A 17470-nucleotide genomic window follows, 5' to 3' on the forward strand; every position below is an offset into this window, starting at 1 on the left:
GTGTTACTATTACTTAATTCTGTAGCAGTCAATAAATATTTTGGCATTTTAGTAAGCATATGAGGTGCACAGGGGCCCACATTCATATGGGAAAAGCCATGTGAGAACAGAGGTATTGAAGAACAAAGACATGTAAATAATAGCTGAACATGGGGGTACAGATGTTTTCCACCAGTATTAATCAATAGCAGTGTTCATCAATACTGATCCCAGTGAGACTAGGAAAATAGGAAAATATTTTAAACTATAAAATTCATATTAATATATAAAATATAAGTTATGCAACATGAGCAAAAGAGAGGAAATCAATTTAGCAGTTTGACTGAAATTTGTAAATTCAGGAAATAGAAGTAAATATCTTTAAAATTTAACTGTGACACCTGTATATATTGTTGTAGTAACAACGATAAGTGTTGTAAGTGTTCAGTGTGTTCTAATGGTGGCTTTTCCTCTTTTTTCACACAGCTGATTGGATTTGTGTACGCCTGTTACGTGATCAGTATTTTCATGGAGGAGGAGGACAGCTGTAAGTACTGATACACACCTCACCATCTCTGAAGCCAAGGTACCTGGGCTGAGACTTAGTCTTGCATTAAACTACCAAGGCAAAGAACAAAGTTTGAAAAATGGAAGAATCTGGCATTCATGTATACAACCAATTATGCTTAAAGACATACTTATTTAGGTACTAACAACTTACCAAGCTGGGATTGCAATTTCTGAACTTCTTAAAGATTTGTGAACCTTTTACATGAGCCAGTCACAGTGATGAAAGTTATGTGATCCATGTTGCATACATATAGATATATATATATATATATATGTGCATGTCTTTATGTATGTACATTTACATTTGAATCAAAGCTCCTGAAGCCTCTTAATCTGTTTTTCCAAATGACATCTTTATCAGCAGTAAAATTAATGGAGAGGACAGACCAAGCCATTTACAGTGTGCAGTATCACTCTGCTCAGTAATTAGGCAAACCTGATCTATGCTTACAGGCACCTAGACCATGTATTTAAAATGTTGATCCCATATTCTTGACTTGCTTTTGTCAATTAAACCCTTATATACATACTCATGTTGTTCCAAAAATTTGAAAATGTGCACACCTTAAGAAAGTATTTCTCAAAAAGTCATTAAGACACCATTGGAAAAATCTGAATATGCTGAACATTTTGGTAGGATGCTGTGTGAAAAGTGGTTGTGAGAATTGTCTGAGTATGTCACCATACCCACATAACTGGGATAGCCATTGGTAAAAGCAGTAGAGAGAATGGAAAAGTATTGGATGAGCAGAGGAGCAAATAGAAGAACAAATTTTAAAAAGGGACAATGTGTGATCATTTAAATTAGTTCCTCTCACTCCTAAGGTGGTAAACAGTAAAATAGCTCTCTCTAGGGGAAAAAAGAAGTTATGTCAATAGCATTTTATGATTATAGCATAAATAACATACAACTAAATATTTATTTATAAACTTTTATTTATAAATCTTTACACAGTTTGTTCTGTTTCTTCATAGAATAGGTCTAGTGGGTGAATATCATAAGAAAAATTAATTTAGTTTATAGGAAAATATTTAGTATATAGGAAAAGTATATAGGAAAGTGTAATACCTGGAAAATCTTACTGAAAACATAATTCAAGTAATTAATTTCTGTGATGGAAAAGCAGATTGTTTCATTAAAAACAGTGTGAAGGACTATAAAGAAAATATTTTTCCATTGCTACAAATGGTACAATGTTCAGTTCTCCATCATAATGCAACAGACAGTATCAAATCTATTTTAATGCTTTCATTTAAAGGTTTTTATTAGGAAGAAAATATATCAAAGAGATTCTCAGATAAAATTGAGTGGTAAGGAGCCATAAGCATGTTGTGCACATAGTGTACTGCGGAAAGGTAAAAGGAACCTGGATAAAGATGGATGCTGTAAAGGAGAGATATGAACACTTGGGAAGAAACATAAATAAAATGTAGGGCTTGAGGAGAAAAGCCCAGAAAATGCTTCCTGGGAAAACTGGAAACTGCCAATTAAGCAGGAACAGGTAACAGAGGGCATCAGCAGATGGCACAGCAGCACAATGGCTGTATGGTTTGGGATGTATAAACACAGCCTTTGCTCTGTGAAATCCAGACACTGCTCCTTTCCATACGGCTGTGATGAGTCAGGGCAGTAGCCAGGACTTCATAGGGATAGCTGGACACTTTGTTTGTGAGACAGTTACTAACTAAATGCCTGGAACAAGGAGGCTACATTAGGTAGGGGAGGTCTGCAGGCTGATGAGGAAGACACAAAGTACAGTGCCTCTGAAGGATAATCGTGTGTGCACACGCACACCCATATGCAAGCACAGATGCATCTATACCTGGGAAAACAGACTTTTCCCTTTTTACACAACTGTTGGGTTTGTTTAGCCCTTTATTGTGTGCTTCACCCACCCTGTTTTAGGCGTGTGTGAAAGACAAAACTCACAGGAAACTTTCCATGATCATGTATGGATATTCTCAGCTCAGTCAGAGAGAAAGAGAAAGGTTTTCTAACCAGGCGAGAGCCTGGGAAGCAGTTGGGAAAGAATGTAAATAATTCTCTAATCTATCTTGTTGTTCACATTGTTTATAGATATGCTCTGCCACCGTGCGTCATTCACTGCACACCAATGGTGTGAGATGTTTTTACTCTAAGACCAATGGAATTAATCCATACTCTATATATAGAGTGGTGCATTTGAAATAAATCAGAGCTCATTTTCTTAGCCTTCTGATCTGGAGTTCTCTGTTCCCGTCCTGCTCAACAGCATCAATCATGGAAACTGCAGTCATGTGCTACAGACCATATGTGGCTTATACATTCAAGGCCTCAGGAGAGAGTTTTTTCCAAGTTAAGGGCTCTGTTCACTTTGAAAACATGTCTGTTTCGGAAGAGATGGGGGCTGCTTCATTTTCCTTTGATGGTGAGCCCACCTAATTGCCTTTTGAGGGTTTTGAGCCATATGATACAGATGGAAATTCAAATCACTGAGAATGGAGAACAGGTAACATATTTATCAACCAATAAAGCACATCAAGTGCTAAGGTGATCCAGGATGTAGAACAAACCCAGTTCCCATTCTCCTCAACTGACCAGGGGTCTGCATTTAATTTCTGCTTGTCTTTCAGCACTGTCAATGACAATTTATTCTGTTACAAGTGAAAATCACCTCACTTGTCTTGGAAAATATGGTGCAATGTCCTATGTTAGGAATGGACAAATTTCCCATTTCACTTGTATCTTTACATTTGATCTTCTATACTCTTGTGTGAGTAGGATTTTTTTGGTTGACAGAGAATGACCTGGGGTAGGGGCCAGAGCAGTGCACAAAGGACAGAAAAAGAGGAGCAAAGAAGTGGAATAGATGCAGCTAGGAGATTTTACAACCATTGGAAAGAAGTAATTTCTGACTTGCTACTTTTTTATTGCCTTCTAAGATTCTGAATTGGAACAAAAGCAAATAAACAGCCCTTTAATATCTCACTTTGTGTCTTAGTGCCAGTTTGTGTTTTAGAGCCCTCTATGCTAGTAGATCAATACATTATAGACAAATGTTAACCCCTTCATAGGAATCCCACAGATTTGTTTTGAATAAAGAAACGTCTATTAAGGCACAATAAGAAAATTGTTTGGGTTTGATAATTAGCTGAGAAGAACAGGACTTATTCTGGAGAAATTCATGTTGCTAACTTGCAGCATAATGAACAGAAAATTATTCTAGATGCAAACACAGTGGTGCTTCAAAACAGATTGAAAGTAGACAGTGTTTACATTAGGATAAAAGTCAAAAAAACCTTCAACTAAGACCAATTTTACGCATTTAAATATGATGCAGCAGATCTTTTTCTTAGGTAGATGCAGCTATTCCATCATATTTTAAACAATAGTTTGCACAGAATAAATCCTCAGCCATCTGAGTGTCAAAGCCTCCCTAATTAAATATACTCTGCAATATTTCGTGCATTGAGTTAACCCCAGTTCTTGGTCTAAAAGCCATCAAGCAGACTTAAAAATTAATAATAGCTGCCTGTTTAGCCTCTATTCAGTGCTTAAATGGATTTGGAGCCTGACATTTCAGCTGATGGACAATTTTCTGACCAGTAATAATGCTTGAGGAAACATTTATTTCCAGCAATTGCTCATCTTACCTACATTTCATACTGTAGTTAACTTTTACTTAGAAGGAAGATGGTAGCAGGTCAAAAGGAATGAAAAAAAAAGAGACATGTAAAAGGCATACTATGGTAGTGGGGTTATTACCTTCCATCATTCATCCTAATGAAAAAGTCTATTTATATCTCTTCCCTTCATTTTTTCATTTCTTTCTTTGTAGATCTATCAATCTCTATAAGCCCTTTTGAAGGAGTAGAATATGTGAAATCTGTAATCATAAAAGCCTGTCACTATCCTGTTTGTGAATAATTTTCTCCTAAAAATGAACTCAGAAACTGATTTCTACCTTGACAGAGTTACTGTTTTAATTCAGTGGAGTCTGGAGACTAGGCAAAATATATTGCTAAAATCATGATTAAACTTCTAAATAGCTTCTGGACTTGTTTGAGAAACAGTTGTTACTACTACTACTACTAAATACTAGTTCATAAATGTGACACTGACATGTCAAAAGTGATTGTTTTTGTGATAGATAGATAGTGATAGATTTTGTGGAGTGGAAACTGATTTGTAAACAAATTGCATAAAGAAATAGCTGTGAAATGAGAGGGGAAGATTTGCCACAAAACTACAGTTGTGATTTCAGCATTTATGTACAAATGAGGCTCAAATGCCAAAAGGCCAATCCAATGAAACTTAAACTTCTTTTGTGCATGGCAAAAATAAAGGAAAGGACTTTCATTCACCATGAAGATTTATCCCCTAAATGAAAACACAAGAACAAAATTAATAAACAAAAAAAGGATTATTTTTTGTCTGTCCTCTATGCTAGTCGTGTTCACAGCTCAGCTGTACTTTCAGACCACAGAAGAAGATGAATTTGTTTTTACAAATTACAAGTTTCCCCATATTGTGGTACCAATATGACCCTCCATATGCTATCATTAGAAAGATATTAAGTAAAGCAAGATACATTATTACTTCCTCTGAAAAACTACTGCATTGTCTTATCTGACATATGGCATTACATTCATACACACCACTGAGCATCTGTTGTCAGTAATCAAACAAGAGAAAAAGAATTTTATATCACATTTAATTTAATATTTATAGTTACACAGTAGATCCAGCAATAATAAATTTCCTATAAATATGCTAATTTCTTTTTTTTTGCAAAGTGAATGAACAACTAGCTAGCAATAGCTAATATTAAAAATATCTGATTACATTTGTATATAAGTATTCAAGTTTCCTTAACTAAGGAGTTTTTGGGAGCCCACTATTCTCTTTACATTAATTGCAATTGTACATGCAGTTGAGTCTATTTACATTCTGAGAAAAGAAATTTTTGTGATAAAATGTTTAATATCAAGGACTGCCAAGAAGGAGAATTCTGCACTACTCTTCTGTTGGGCAATACAAAAATCAAACATCCCCAGTCAACAACTGTCCTAAATTATCTCCTTGAAAATAAGGACTTAACTAAACTTGTCAAACAGCAGCACAGGTCATCGCTGGGCTTTAGCACTCACCACACTCACCTTTAAAGCATAATTACTTGAAACAAAATGTGTTGTTCCTGGCCAGTGGATGAGTATGCTTGACACAGACTTTTAAAATTATAGTAGAGTTCTACTGCTTGGCAGAGAAACAGCACTATAAGCTGCCACGTTGACAGCATTCTCCTGACTTTAGCATTTCTGGAAAATGGGAGTGATTACCAGTATTTTTGGAAGGCTTGAAAGCAGTTTGCATCTTTCTGTTCATGTGGACAAGAAACCCAAAACTCCAGAATTTCAATTCACCTGTTTTGGGAAAAAAATAAAACCAAGTATTTTTACCAGTATACATATTGCTAGGCATAGAATTGTAGTGGGTTCTTAACCAGATGTATTCTGTAGTTCAACTGAACAGTTTTCTATAAATAAAAAGTGGCCTCCTGCAAAGATGAAATGTCCAACATACCTGTCCTCAAAGGTGGCCTGTGACATCTGGAAAGCCAGGGAGCCCAGCCAATGCCACAGATGGTTCCTGCTGCTCCTTGCACTGAGGTGCTGCCCACATTTCAGGGTGGCTCAATCCCTGTGAACAGCCTCTGGCATCATCTTGCAGATGCCTACCATGAACTGAAGGAAAGGTTGTGGTGTGACCAGAAATGTCACCAGGCATATCCAGGGAGCTTCCTCAGTTCAGCTGTGGTCCAGGACAACCCCACCAGACATTTAATGGAGACAAATGTCAAGTTGCAGTTTCTGTAGACTCTAGAGGTCTGTCCAGCTGGAGTTTGTTGATTAGATGCAGACTCATCTGTTTACTACCCTATTTATACCTGACTCCACTTTCTCCTGTAGTGGAAATATAAAGGATAAAACTCTGTTCTAACAAGACTTTATGGTTTAACAGCATCATATGGTCCTACAGTCCTATTAGTGTCCTCTTTATCATTAGCCTTAGTGTGTGAATTACCTGAAAATTCATGCTCATTCCTACACTCAACTAAGCCAATGAATTCTGAAGCATTTAATAAAGGAAAAAAATACTGCAGGGATGTTACACTATTTCAATTACCTCTACATACTGTTTCAATTTATTTTTGTTTCTCTTTTCTTTCTTTTTTTTTTTTTTTTACATTCAGTTATCATACATTTATTCTAGTTCCTATGGAAACATATACATAGATATAATGCACACAATCAAGGGTAAAATCTTCGAGGTGGTGTAAAATAAATGCAATTAAACAATATAAATACAAATACTAGGAAAAAAATCTTGATTCTACATAGGCTATTGCCAAAAAATTGCAGCAAAGACATAATCCCCTTTCTTTTTTTTTTTCCTGCTTAAAAACCATGGATGAATAATCTGTCACAGGAAAGCAAATCTAAAAAAAAATACATATACTCATGCAACTGTCTGCTTTTACATTCCCCTAGCAAAATCAACAAAACAGTCTTCATTTCCAGTTGTATTCCCCATGGACTGTTTCAGCACACTGTTCCAAGAGATTGTCTTTAAATAATAGATGGTGCAAAATGTACAGAAAGGGAAGTCTTAACAATGGAGTATTTCTAGCAGCAGCAGAAGTTTCCTACTTGAAAGTACCATATGTACCATATGTTTCATGTGGGATGCAACATGCAAGGTTTGTCCAGATAGGGTACAGACAAAGCGTGAGGAAATGACATCATCTAAATGAAGTGCAAACTAATTCCGATTTTTCATTGGTTGAACACAGTTTATTCTAAGGTGTGAATCAAATAACTTGAGGAAATCCCCCTTGAGTTTCTAAACCACTTCAGTAAAATATTTTAGTCTATCTTCAGTAAAGAATTAATTTCTTAATGTTGAGTTGCTGGAATAGGTGTGGAGATAATAGTCAAGACACCATTTCCCTGCAAGCCAGCAGCTCATTGATTTTTCATTAAGGAAGGGGATAAATCACTCAAATAGTAAGAGTACCTCCAGCACATACTCACAATTCTTCCCTCAAGCACAAGTCAGAAATTTCTTCCTGAAATTCAGTAGAAAATAATCACCTCAATCACTTTAGCAAACATAATATTGTTGGATATTCTCCAGAATATCACAGGTCACAGCAGTTGTGATTAAGTCACAGTACAGTTTTGAAATGTTCTTTTGTGGGTGAGGAAATCCCAAGTGCCCAGAGCCAGCTGTATCGGGCACTACAGACAGCTCAGTGGGTGAGGCATATTCTCTCCTCTGCTTCATACATTGAAATGATACTTGGTAATTTTGATCAAGTTGGACTTGTCCAATTTTTTTTTTTTTTTAAGAAGTTGAGGAAGAGTTCAGGAGAGTAAAATTTAATATTTTTTAAAGATCTCTGTTTTACCAATGAATTGTGTGAGCATTCAGCTGCCAAAAGGTGCAGAGCTGCAATCACTAGCTTCCATCCACAATTCTGGATTCTGACTGTAGAAATATGCACATATATTATATGTAGTCATTTAAATGAGACTTCAGGAGCACAGGTAAAGTATTTAGCAATATCTGTAAGGAAAGCAAAATAGATTTTATGTACTATTTTCAGAAAGTACTAACACAGTTTTCTGAAGAGAGATATGTGACAGAATGGTACTATATCATCATGAGACAATTTACCTGTTTTGATAAATATGTACCTGTGTATATATTTGCATAGGTGGGTATGTATATCCATATGGATGGGTATGTAGTTGAATATATACATATTTTGGTTCAAATACAGGTATATACAGACTCCACTTAACTTTGAATTGATTTCCAGACTGATAGACAGTTTTTAAAGGCTACTACCTGATTAATTCCTGTTTTACAAATACAATTAATGTTAAGCATTTTCACCATTGATTCAGAATACTCAGACCAGATATATGGAAGAATTTTTTACAATGAGGATGTTGAAACACTGGGAAAGGTTGTGCAGAGAAGTGCTGAGAAGTGCCAGGTGCCTCATCACTAGAAACAAAACTGAAGGTCAGCAGACTGATCTAGATGAAGATGGTCCTGTGCAGTGCAGAGGGATTGGACTAGATGGTCTTTAAAGATTCCTTCTAAAACAAATTATGCTATGATTCAGTGATTCTATGAATATTATATGCCATATGTCATGGTTTGACACTGGCGCAATGTTAGCACTTCCATGAAAATACACTTTCTTAAATAAATGCTGTGAGATGTTATTAGGAACAGAGTAGAACAGGTCTAAGCTTAATAACAAAGGAAAAAAACTTTATTAAACTACTGTTACTATAAAAGACACACACACTAAATCTAGGATGAAGACTCTCTAAAACACTTTTCCTCTTCTTAATTTCTAAAACAACTAGTACGAAACACCACCCGGGATTCTTGACTAAGTTGCTACCTTTTAGATGATTAATACTTAGTCTATTCAGGGAGAGAGGAGTCTCTTTTGCACCATAGACCCCCCCCCCTCCCCGCCCCAGGAAACACAGTTGCCACTTCTTGTGTTTCCATGTTACACATGGCAACTGCTCGGAGAAAAATCTGCTGGTGTGACACTCTCCTTTCCATGTCACAGTGCTCTCACTACCGTGCATGGACAGACTGCTTATAGGGTTTCTTTTTAAGGATGCTTTGTAAAGGACTAAAGAAAAATAACAGTTCAGTTTTTCATTTTGGGACTACAGTCCCCCCCCATTTCCCCCTGGGGCTGAGGGTCTAAGAATAGAGATCTTCTTCTTCTCTGAAGACAGAGGGCATCACTACACCCTCTTTAACTTTTTTTTGTTCACTCTACTCCTGTCACTCTCAGCTGCTGAAGCATGTTTCTTGGCTCACTATTCTATCTCCCTAAAAATGCAGTCTCTGTTGCAGGAGAATTTGGTTTAGTCTGTGGCTATTAAGGAAAGTCTAGCTAAAAGCTACTCCATCATCTCCTCTCACTTAAAAATTTCTTCTTCTAACATCTCAGGCCTCGGACTGTTTTTCTTCTACTATAAATCGAGGAGGAGTAATATTTTACAAAGCTTTAAGGGTTAAAAATTCAGACTCCCTGGACGGCTGAAATCTCTGCCCAGAAGACTTTTACACTGGGCATCATCCCCACCCCCCCTTCTTTTTCTCTTTTGTCGGTAAATTTCCAGGTGCCGTCAGGCTCTCTGTCTCTTTCTCTCTGGTGGGGAGGGACGAGGGCATCTCCGCTTCTCTCTACCCTTCCATCCACAGGAGCTGGCTCGGTTCCAGTCCTTCAGCCCCCTCGGCCTACCTGGACAAGGCCGTGTGGCTTCCCCTCCCCCACCCGGCCTGAGGGGGACTGTAGAACACAGGGGGTTAAAAGCAAAAACTCCCAGGGGAACTGTCTCTTTGGTTCCGGTCGTCAGAGAGTGCAGCCCATGGCTGGGCAGGGGAGAGCCTGCACTCTCTGACGACCAGAACCAAAAAAAGCCAGTTCCCCTGCGAGTTCTTGCTTTTAACCCCCTGTGTTCTCAGAGGCGTGTCCATACTTTCAGTGGTCACTCCAGGTGCCAATATCCAAACCTGACCACTGATTGGTTTGACCCAACTTCCTGGAAAAAAATTCACTTCCATGTCAAACCACGACACTATATCACATATAATTATATATGTGTATATATATACACACATACACACATTTGTGCAACTGTGTACAAATTTAACCAAGGCAAATGCCAGGTCCTGCACCTGGGGAAGAGAAACCCTCTGCACCAGCACAGGCTGGGCACTGACCTGCTGGAAAGCAGCTCTGCAGAGTAGGACCTGGGGGTCCTGGTGGATCTGTCCATGAGCCAGCAGTGCCCTGGTGGCCAAGAAGGCCAAAGGTGTCCTGGACTGCATCAGGAAGGATGTTGCCAGCAGGTTGAGGGAGGTGATCAGGCCTTTTCCATCTGGAGAAGAGATGAATGAGAGGAGAAGTTATCAGTGCAGACAGATATCTTAAGGGTAGGTGTCAAGAGGTTGGGGCCAGACTCTTCTCGGTGGTCCCCAGTGACAAGACATGGGGTAGTGGCTACAAACTCAAACACAGGCAGCTCATACCTGAGTATGAGGAAAAAAGAGCCTTTACTTTAAGGGAGGCAGGGCACTGGACCAGGCTGCACAGAGAGACCGTGGAGTCTCTTTCTGTAGCTATTCACCAATAGCAACCTGCTGTAGGTGAACCTGCTTTAGCAGGGAGTTTGGACTTCACAATCTTCACAATCTTCAGTTGGACTTCCAACCCCAAGAAGTCTGTGATTTTGTGATAGAAGAGAATTATCTTTAAGTAGGAATATATTTATAACCATGCAGTTTTCTTTAAACTAGAGATTGTACCTTCCCTTAAGATTTTTTTGTTTTCTACTCTAATAAATAATATTCTTATTAAAATGGAATCTGATTTTAGGGGTTATGTCATTCAATGAGAGTTCCTCAACTGTTCTTAAATCCATGCATTACTTCCTTACTCCCAAATACTAAGTATGCCTTTTTTTTTTTTTTTAACTGGCTCATTTGATTCTAGTTTCTACTAACCTAACTTAATATTGATTTTGTTTTAGTCTCCACCTTCCACCTCTTTGGCCTTTCTGTTGAAATTAAATCTGTCTTGAAATGGATGCTATCCCAACCCCCAGTTGCCAGCACCTTAGCCTTTTCACTTAAATTGCATCCATTGTTAAATCAATCTTACTCCAGCATCCAGCGTTGCTCTCTTGAGCTTTCAACATCACATACAGGCCTAAGTGGTGCTCATTCCTGTCTGTACCTTTCATCCAGCTGCTCCATTAAAATGAAACCTCTTTACAAATCCATTTTCCACTTCCAGTAGCAATCCTCTTCTTAATTTCTGAATGACAGCAGCCTTGTGTCTGTTTTAGTTTGTGGACATTAAAAATAAACTTTCCAGACTCCCACACATCTGTGTAAACACCATTTCTTCCAAATCTTAACTGTCATGCAGATAGGTTATCCTAATTTCTGGGTCTCAGCTTAAGTAACATCCATTTTATTGTTGCTGCTGCCTGAGTGGTAATTTCCCAGTCACCAAATCATGTCTAAGAGCTCTGCCTAGTAATAAAATAAAAACTGCTGCCGTTGGTGTGGGAAGCGTAAGCCTGGAGCGAATGATGTGCCCCCATAATGAAGGGGTGTGCTGAGCCAAGGGGGGCACAGGAATAGTCAGGCTCTACACTGGGCTGTAAACTGTCTTCATTATATGCTGATAGGGAATCTGGGATTTCTGAGAGCAATGAGCAGTTAACAGTTGAGACAACTCTACCCACAGCTTCACGGATATGATGTGTAACTCAGCCTGTTTGACAGACCTGACAGACTTGCAGATTAGCAGACTTTTGAATTAGCAGTTTAAGTAGTCAGAGTTCTCAGTGCCTTTTCCTTTATGCCCATGCCTGGCCGGCAAGAGAGATGGTGACGTTTCATCTCAGAAGAAAGAAAAGTCCTACCTTCTTCTTTAAAGATAATAGCCTCAAAAATTAAAACAGATCCATGCAGAGCTGATGCACCTGACAGAGAGACTGCCACTGATTTTTCCTGAAGATAACGTTTGTTCACAATTCTAATAGCACTAAGCTTTGAAATACAGCAGTAGAAAAGCCAAAGCTGCTCATTTCTTGTTTTAAGGGAGTATCCATCACAAAAATCATACAATATGGGTTCTTTTTTATCTAATGGGTTCCAATGTATGTAATCATACATTATAGCCTTAGAGGATATTCAAACTACCTAGAAAAGTGGGTACTATAAATTAAAAAATAGATGGCTATTCAGCAGTCAGTGAAGTCAGTGAAGTACATTGAACCAAGCCATGAATTTCAGGTCATAGTCAGGTAAATTTTGAAGATAATTTTATTTTGTAATGGATACTTTCTCAAAATGTGGCAAAATTGAAAAAAGTTGAATAAGATTTAACTATCCACCACTTTATACATCTTTGAAAATCTCAGGTCTGAATCTCATAAATCTAAAGGCAAGCAGCATCTTCCACCAAGAAAAAATGTTGGTTTTGTTTGGAAGAGAAAGGGATAAACAATGATTACTGACAAGATCAAAGCAAGAGAAAGACCCTTGAAAATAAAGTATCACAAGAATTTCTTAGACGAACCACCATCACAGAGCAAGAGAAATGAAAGATTATTAGTTCAGTTAGAACATGGTGCTAATTAACACCAAGGTTGTAGGTTTGATCGCCGTATGGGCCATTCACTGAAGAGCTGGATCCAATGATTCTTGTGGGTGCCTTCCAACTCAGAATGATATGTGGTTAAAATACTGAAAATAATTTAGGTAATGGTTGGTAAACACTTCTCTTTATCTTGTGAAATTCTTACCTCTTCTTTAGTTCTCTTTACTGTGTTTCTGATGTCATCACGACTTCAACCTTTCATAAAGTAACCTTTTTAAATTCCTCCTGTTTTAAACTTTGACTTGTTGTCTATATGTTGTGCTTTTTAGATTTTCTGGTTGTGCTATTTCAACAGCCTTAATGGTTTCAGTATATAAGATAAGCAAGATTTATAGCAAGAGGTGTTGTCTTAATAAATCAAGAGATATAGCTGTTAGGGTTTTCCAGCTGGGCCAGTTGGTCAAATAAAATATATTGCTTGCTCCTAGAAAAGCTGTTTTTAAAAAAGGCTACATTATATTTATTGCATTTAGTCTGTATTGCTGATGTGCTTTATTAACTCTGTATCATAACAAGACTTTCTCTTACCAGTGCTCTGTGATTTGGGTCATAGCTGGACTCACTTCGAACTTTGACATTCTTTTGCCTTGAATCAGTAAATATACAGTTGGTTTTGCTAGCAGAAATTTAATCTCAGTTCATCTGTGTTTTTCTCAGTATCACAAACTAGATACAGCAAAATTAAGCGATACTGTGTGACTCTTACCATTTATATGATGGCTCTTATTCCTTGGCATTGATTTCTACTCATTCTCTTTTCCTCCTTAATCACTAAAATCTTATGTTTTGGATGACTGAAGTTTTAGAGCTACAAGGTTTTCTGAAAAGTGTATTTTTACTTCATCTTTCTTCAGGGAGGGTTTTTTGTAATGATTGAGGGCAGTATTGCATTATCTTTCTTTTTCATTAGCAGATTGATTCACTGGTGGCTTCAAAGTGAGTGTTAATCCTGTTACAGACTCTACTCCAGACATTCGTCTTTCTCCTAATATGAAATGATGCCACTTTCTAACAACGAGAAAACCATTTTTCTAGCCATCATGTTTGCTAACACATGTGATATTTCTTTTTTCACTCCATCATATATAAGAAGACCACTGGTTATTGTAAGCTCCCATTTTATAATACTCTACCTTCTCAGCTCTATTTTCAAAGCTGAAAAACTAGTAATTTTATGTTTTAGGGTGTTAAAAAGCTAATTTGAGTTGGTGATAGAGATGGTAATCTCTATCCAAAAACAATATTAACAGATGAGAAAGTTGACTTGAAGGTGAAGATAGAGCAGGAAAAAAAAAGGAATAAAAATATGAGGAGCAAAAGATTTCCTCATTTGCAGAGAAACACTCACAGAGACAAATGTGTACTCATGGATGCACTTGGATGTGATTAAGTAGTAAACTCAGCAGATATATCCACAATGGCTCTAAAATGCTTGATGGTCATGTATTCTGGGGTGGAATGAGGGTACCACAGAAGAGCTTAATAGTATATTTACTGGGGCTGGAAAAAAAAAAAACCACACTTTTAAAATGGAAAAACACAAAGTTACTGCATCATCCAGAACAGAAATGAGAGCATTGTAGCATTTCCTTCATTGTTTTCTATGTCTGTGTATTTGGAGGACCATTTGAGTTTCAGCCAAGTCTCTGGCTTCTTGATTTGCAGGTATTTTGCTTGACCTCCCAAGTTCTTTCCATTGTCTCTTAAGGCCTGCCTGGTTTGCTGCTTCCCTGCAGTCTCTGCTCGAGGAGCAGGTTGGCAGCTCCTTCCCTCTCTGGCTTGTACCCTGTGCTGTGTCATGAACACAGGCGCTCTCCTGAAGGTCCTTGGTTCACTTCACTTTTTATGAGACAAAGATACAAACACATGAAGCAAATATCATGTCATACAGGATGATAGTAGCAAATGTCAGTCTTTCATCCCTAGGAAGGTGCAAAGCTGGGAAAATCCAGAATCACTCAGTGATAAGAAGAATCCCTCCAGTCCCGTAACCTACTTTTTAAAAATAAAATTAATGTTCTGTTGTGAATGCGTGATGTGAACTTTCTTCAATACTAAGAAACCCTTTCTTCCAAATGTCACATGTTCTAATGTGTCATGTATTTGATCTTGCAAATACTTTGCTCTAGGAATTTTTTCTTTAATTATTCATTAGGGTTGAACAGGTTCAGCATTAATTTTAAAAATAGGGAACATTCATTTCTCACACTAAAATATCAGTGTCTTGTAGTTAAGGTTAGAAAAAGCAGCTGTGGTATTCTTGTGTGTATAATAACGAAGCAGGTATAAATATTTAAGCGTTGCCTCAAAAATAAATAATTGGATCATACTGACAAATAACTGAAGCCAAAAGAAATTCTATGGATACAAATAAAGTCAGGCCAGGAACAGAGCCCTGTGGGACTCAGCTGATAGGAAAAAAAAAAACCAAACTAACAACTTGAAAGAACAAAACAAGTAACCTGCAACCTCGCAATGAACTGTAAGTGGAATAGATCAATTCCAATCGGTCTGAGATCTGCACTGAACATGTTTGAAAGAACGCTGTGGTTTATGGCTTCAAACTCAGCAGTAATATAAAGGCACACTAATACATAGCATGTATTCCTGAATCAGAATACCAAAAAAAGATCAAAGCATAACTTCAAAAAGCAGATTCAGAGTTGTGTCTCTTTTGAAGTCAACTTGGACACATTTATTGTGAAGATCCCATGTCTGGAGGTGTGCCTGAAGCTGTAACAGCCTTCAGTACAATAGTCTTGGGACTATTTGAGTTGCTATTTTAGTGGATAGATTGGATGGATTAGTGGATAGAACTCAATGGCTTGTTTCTCTCCCAATATTGCGTGAATGTAATTGATAAATTCTAGGCATTTAATGTCTTTTATGCATGGTTTATTATTCCTTTGCAGGGTTAATTTCTACATAGGCAGTATAGTAACTTAAGGAGGGAATCACAGAACATTCTGCACCAAAAGGGAATAGATCAAAAAGGGTGCCAGAAAGGGGAAAATAATTAATTAGTGAAGACTAATTTTTACCAATTTTGCATCTCTAATTTTCTCACTGTATTAAAAATTAGGAATTTTTAATTTGAATTGTTTACAATTTACTTTGGTCATATGCAGGAAGGTAGCTACCCTTCACTGTGTTTGAAATCTCAAGAGTAGAACTAGCAATAGCACCTTTAAATACAAGCCTCAGAAAAAAAAAAAAAAACAAACAGCTTTATCTGTTTGAAATATTTTTAAATACAACTTCCATATATTACTATTCTAACTAAGATGTTAGCATTTTCATTAAAATGAGGAACAGAAAAATATGAGACCTATAAAAGAAGAAAGTGTATCATCAGACATACTTAGTTTGAATTGCATTGCTGAAACATAACATAAGTCACAGCCATTTATGCTGAGATGTACAGGATGGTTGTTGCCCAAGCTGATAAATATTTAGAGTACAATATAACACTTTAAAGCAGAATGGAAAACTACTCCTCATCAACTTAAACTCTGTGGGTTGGCAGACAGCACCATGTCAGGAAAAATGAATGTTTTCTAAATCCTAAAGGAAACAATTTATATATACCTGCAGTGTAAAGTATATATATATACTTTTTTTATACTAAAATAGTGATAATGAACTTGTAGTAAATTACTTGGTAGTAAATATTTTCCAACATGCCTTATGTGTGATAACTATACTTTTCTAGGGACTTTTACCGTGTAGTGGCCAGGAGTCCTTAATGACTTGAAAGCGACTGAAAAATACTTCTTTTTAAAAATAGGGAACATTCATTACTTTTAGGGGAAAAAAATCCAGCAAAACACTATAACCAGACAGCCTGTCACTTAGTTTTAGTAATGGGATGGTATGGCTGTAAATAGCTTTCAAAGGCATGGCACAGAGAAGATTTTTGAAAGATCCTTTCAAATTTGTAATGACTGGGGAGGTCTGGGTTAAGAAGGTTTGAGCAATTTTCACTTCCTAACATTTTGGATCTTTTTCATACTTCCTTTGTCTTACTGGACAGTCATATTCCTTTATTCCAGAATAAATGATACTGATATCTTGGATGTCACATCACTAGTAAAATGAGGAGAGAGTTCAGTAGCAAAGATGATAGATAAAATGTCCATGCCAGTGCCCTTTCTAAGGCATCTTCTGAGAGGATCCTTCTTTCAGTGCAGCCCTGTAGAGAAGTGTGGTACTTCCATGTTACAAGGTAGAGCAGTTTTTAAAATTATGATCTATCCCACTGGTGAAGACTAAGAAGAAAATCTGGTGCAAATATCTTAATAATTACTGTGGAACATTGAAATATTCCCCTTCTAGCTTCCAGTAATAAAAACTTAAATAAAAGGTTGTCTCTTAGTAATTTTCTACCACTTTATCCTGTTTTAACCTGATTACCATCTGCCAGTGCTTTATAGAGACAGAGCAGCAATCAGAGTGCCACAAATGATTACTGATGTCTCTTCTTCTCACTTTCTTAATTGTTCTGTGCACATTTTCCCTCCTTTAGTCTCCTACATAAGTGAGAAGCCATTCCTGTGATCCTGCAATGGAATGTGTGATGCTTCTGCTACATGGCTTGAGACTTAGGTGCTCAGGCTTAGTATGAAGAGGGGAAAATGGGTAGTATTGGCTCCAGAGAG

The 17470-nt window shown here is 37.3% G+C and overlaps 1 protein-coding gene across 2 annotated transcripts in view; it reads left to right on the plus strand.

The window, feature by feature from the left end:
* Window positions 1-17470, plus strand: part of NKAIN3 (sodium/potassium transporting ATPase interacting 3) — a 341572-nt gene that overhangs the window by 314912 nt on the left and 9190 nt on the right. For both annotated transcript variants that reach the window (XM_053996752.1, XM_053996770.1), the window contains exon 5: window positions 466-526. In XM_053996752.1, coding sequence (XP_053852727.1) covers window positions 466-526 — 61 coding nt within the window. The remainder of the gene's footprint in view (window positions 1-465; window positions 527-17470) is intronic.

The sequence above is a fragment of the Vidua macroura genome, chromosome 1, assembly GCF_024509145.1.
Source record: "Vidua macroura isolate BioBank_ID:100142 chromosome 1, ASM2450914v1, whole genome shotgun sequence".
NCBI lineage: Eukaryota > Metazoa > Chordata > Aves > Passeriformes > Viduidae > Vidua > Vidua macroura.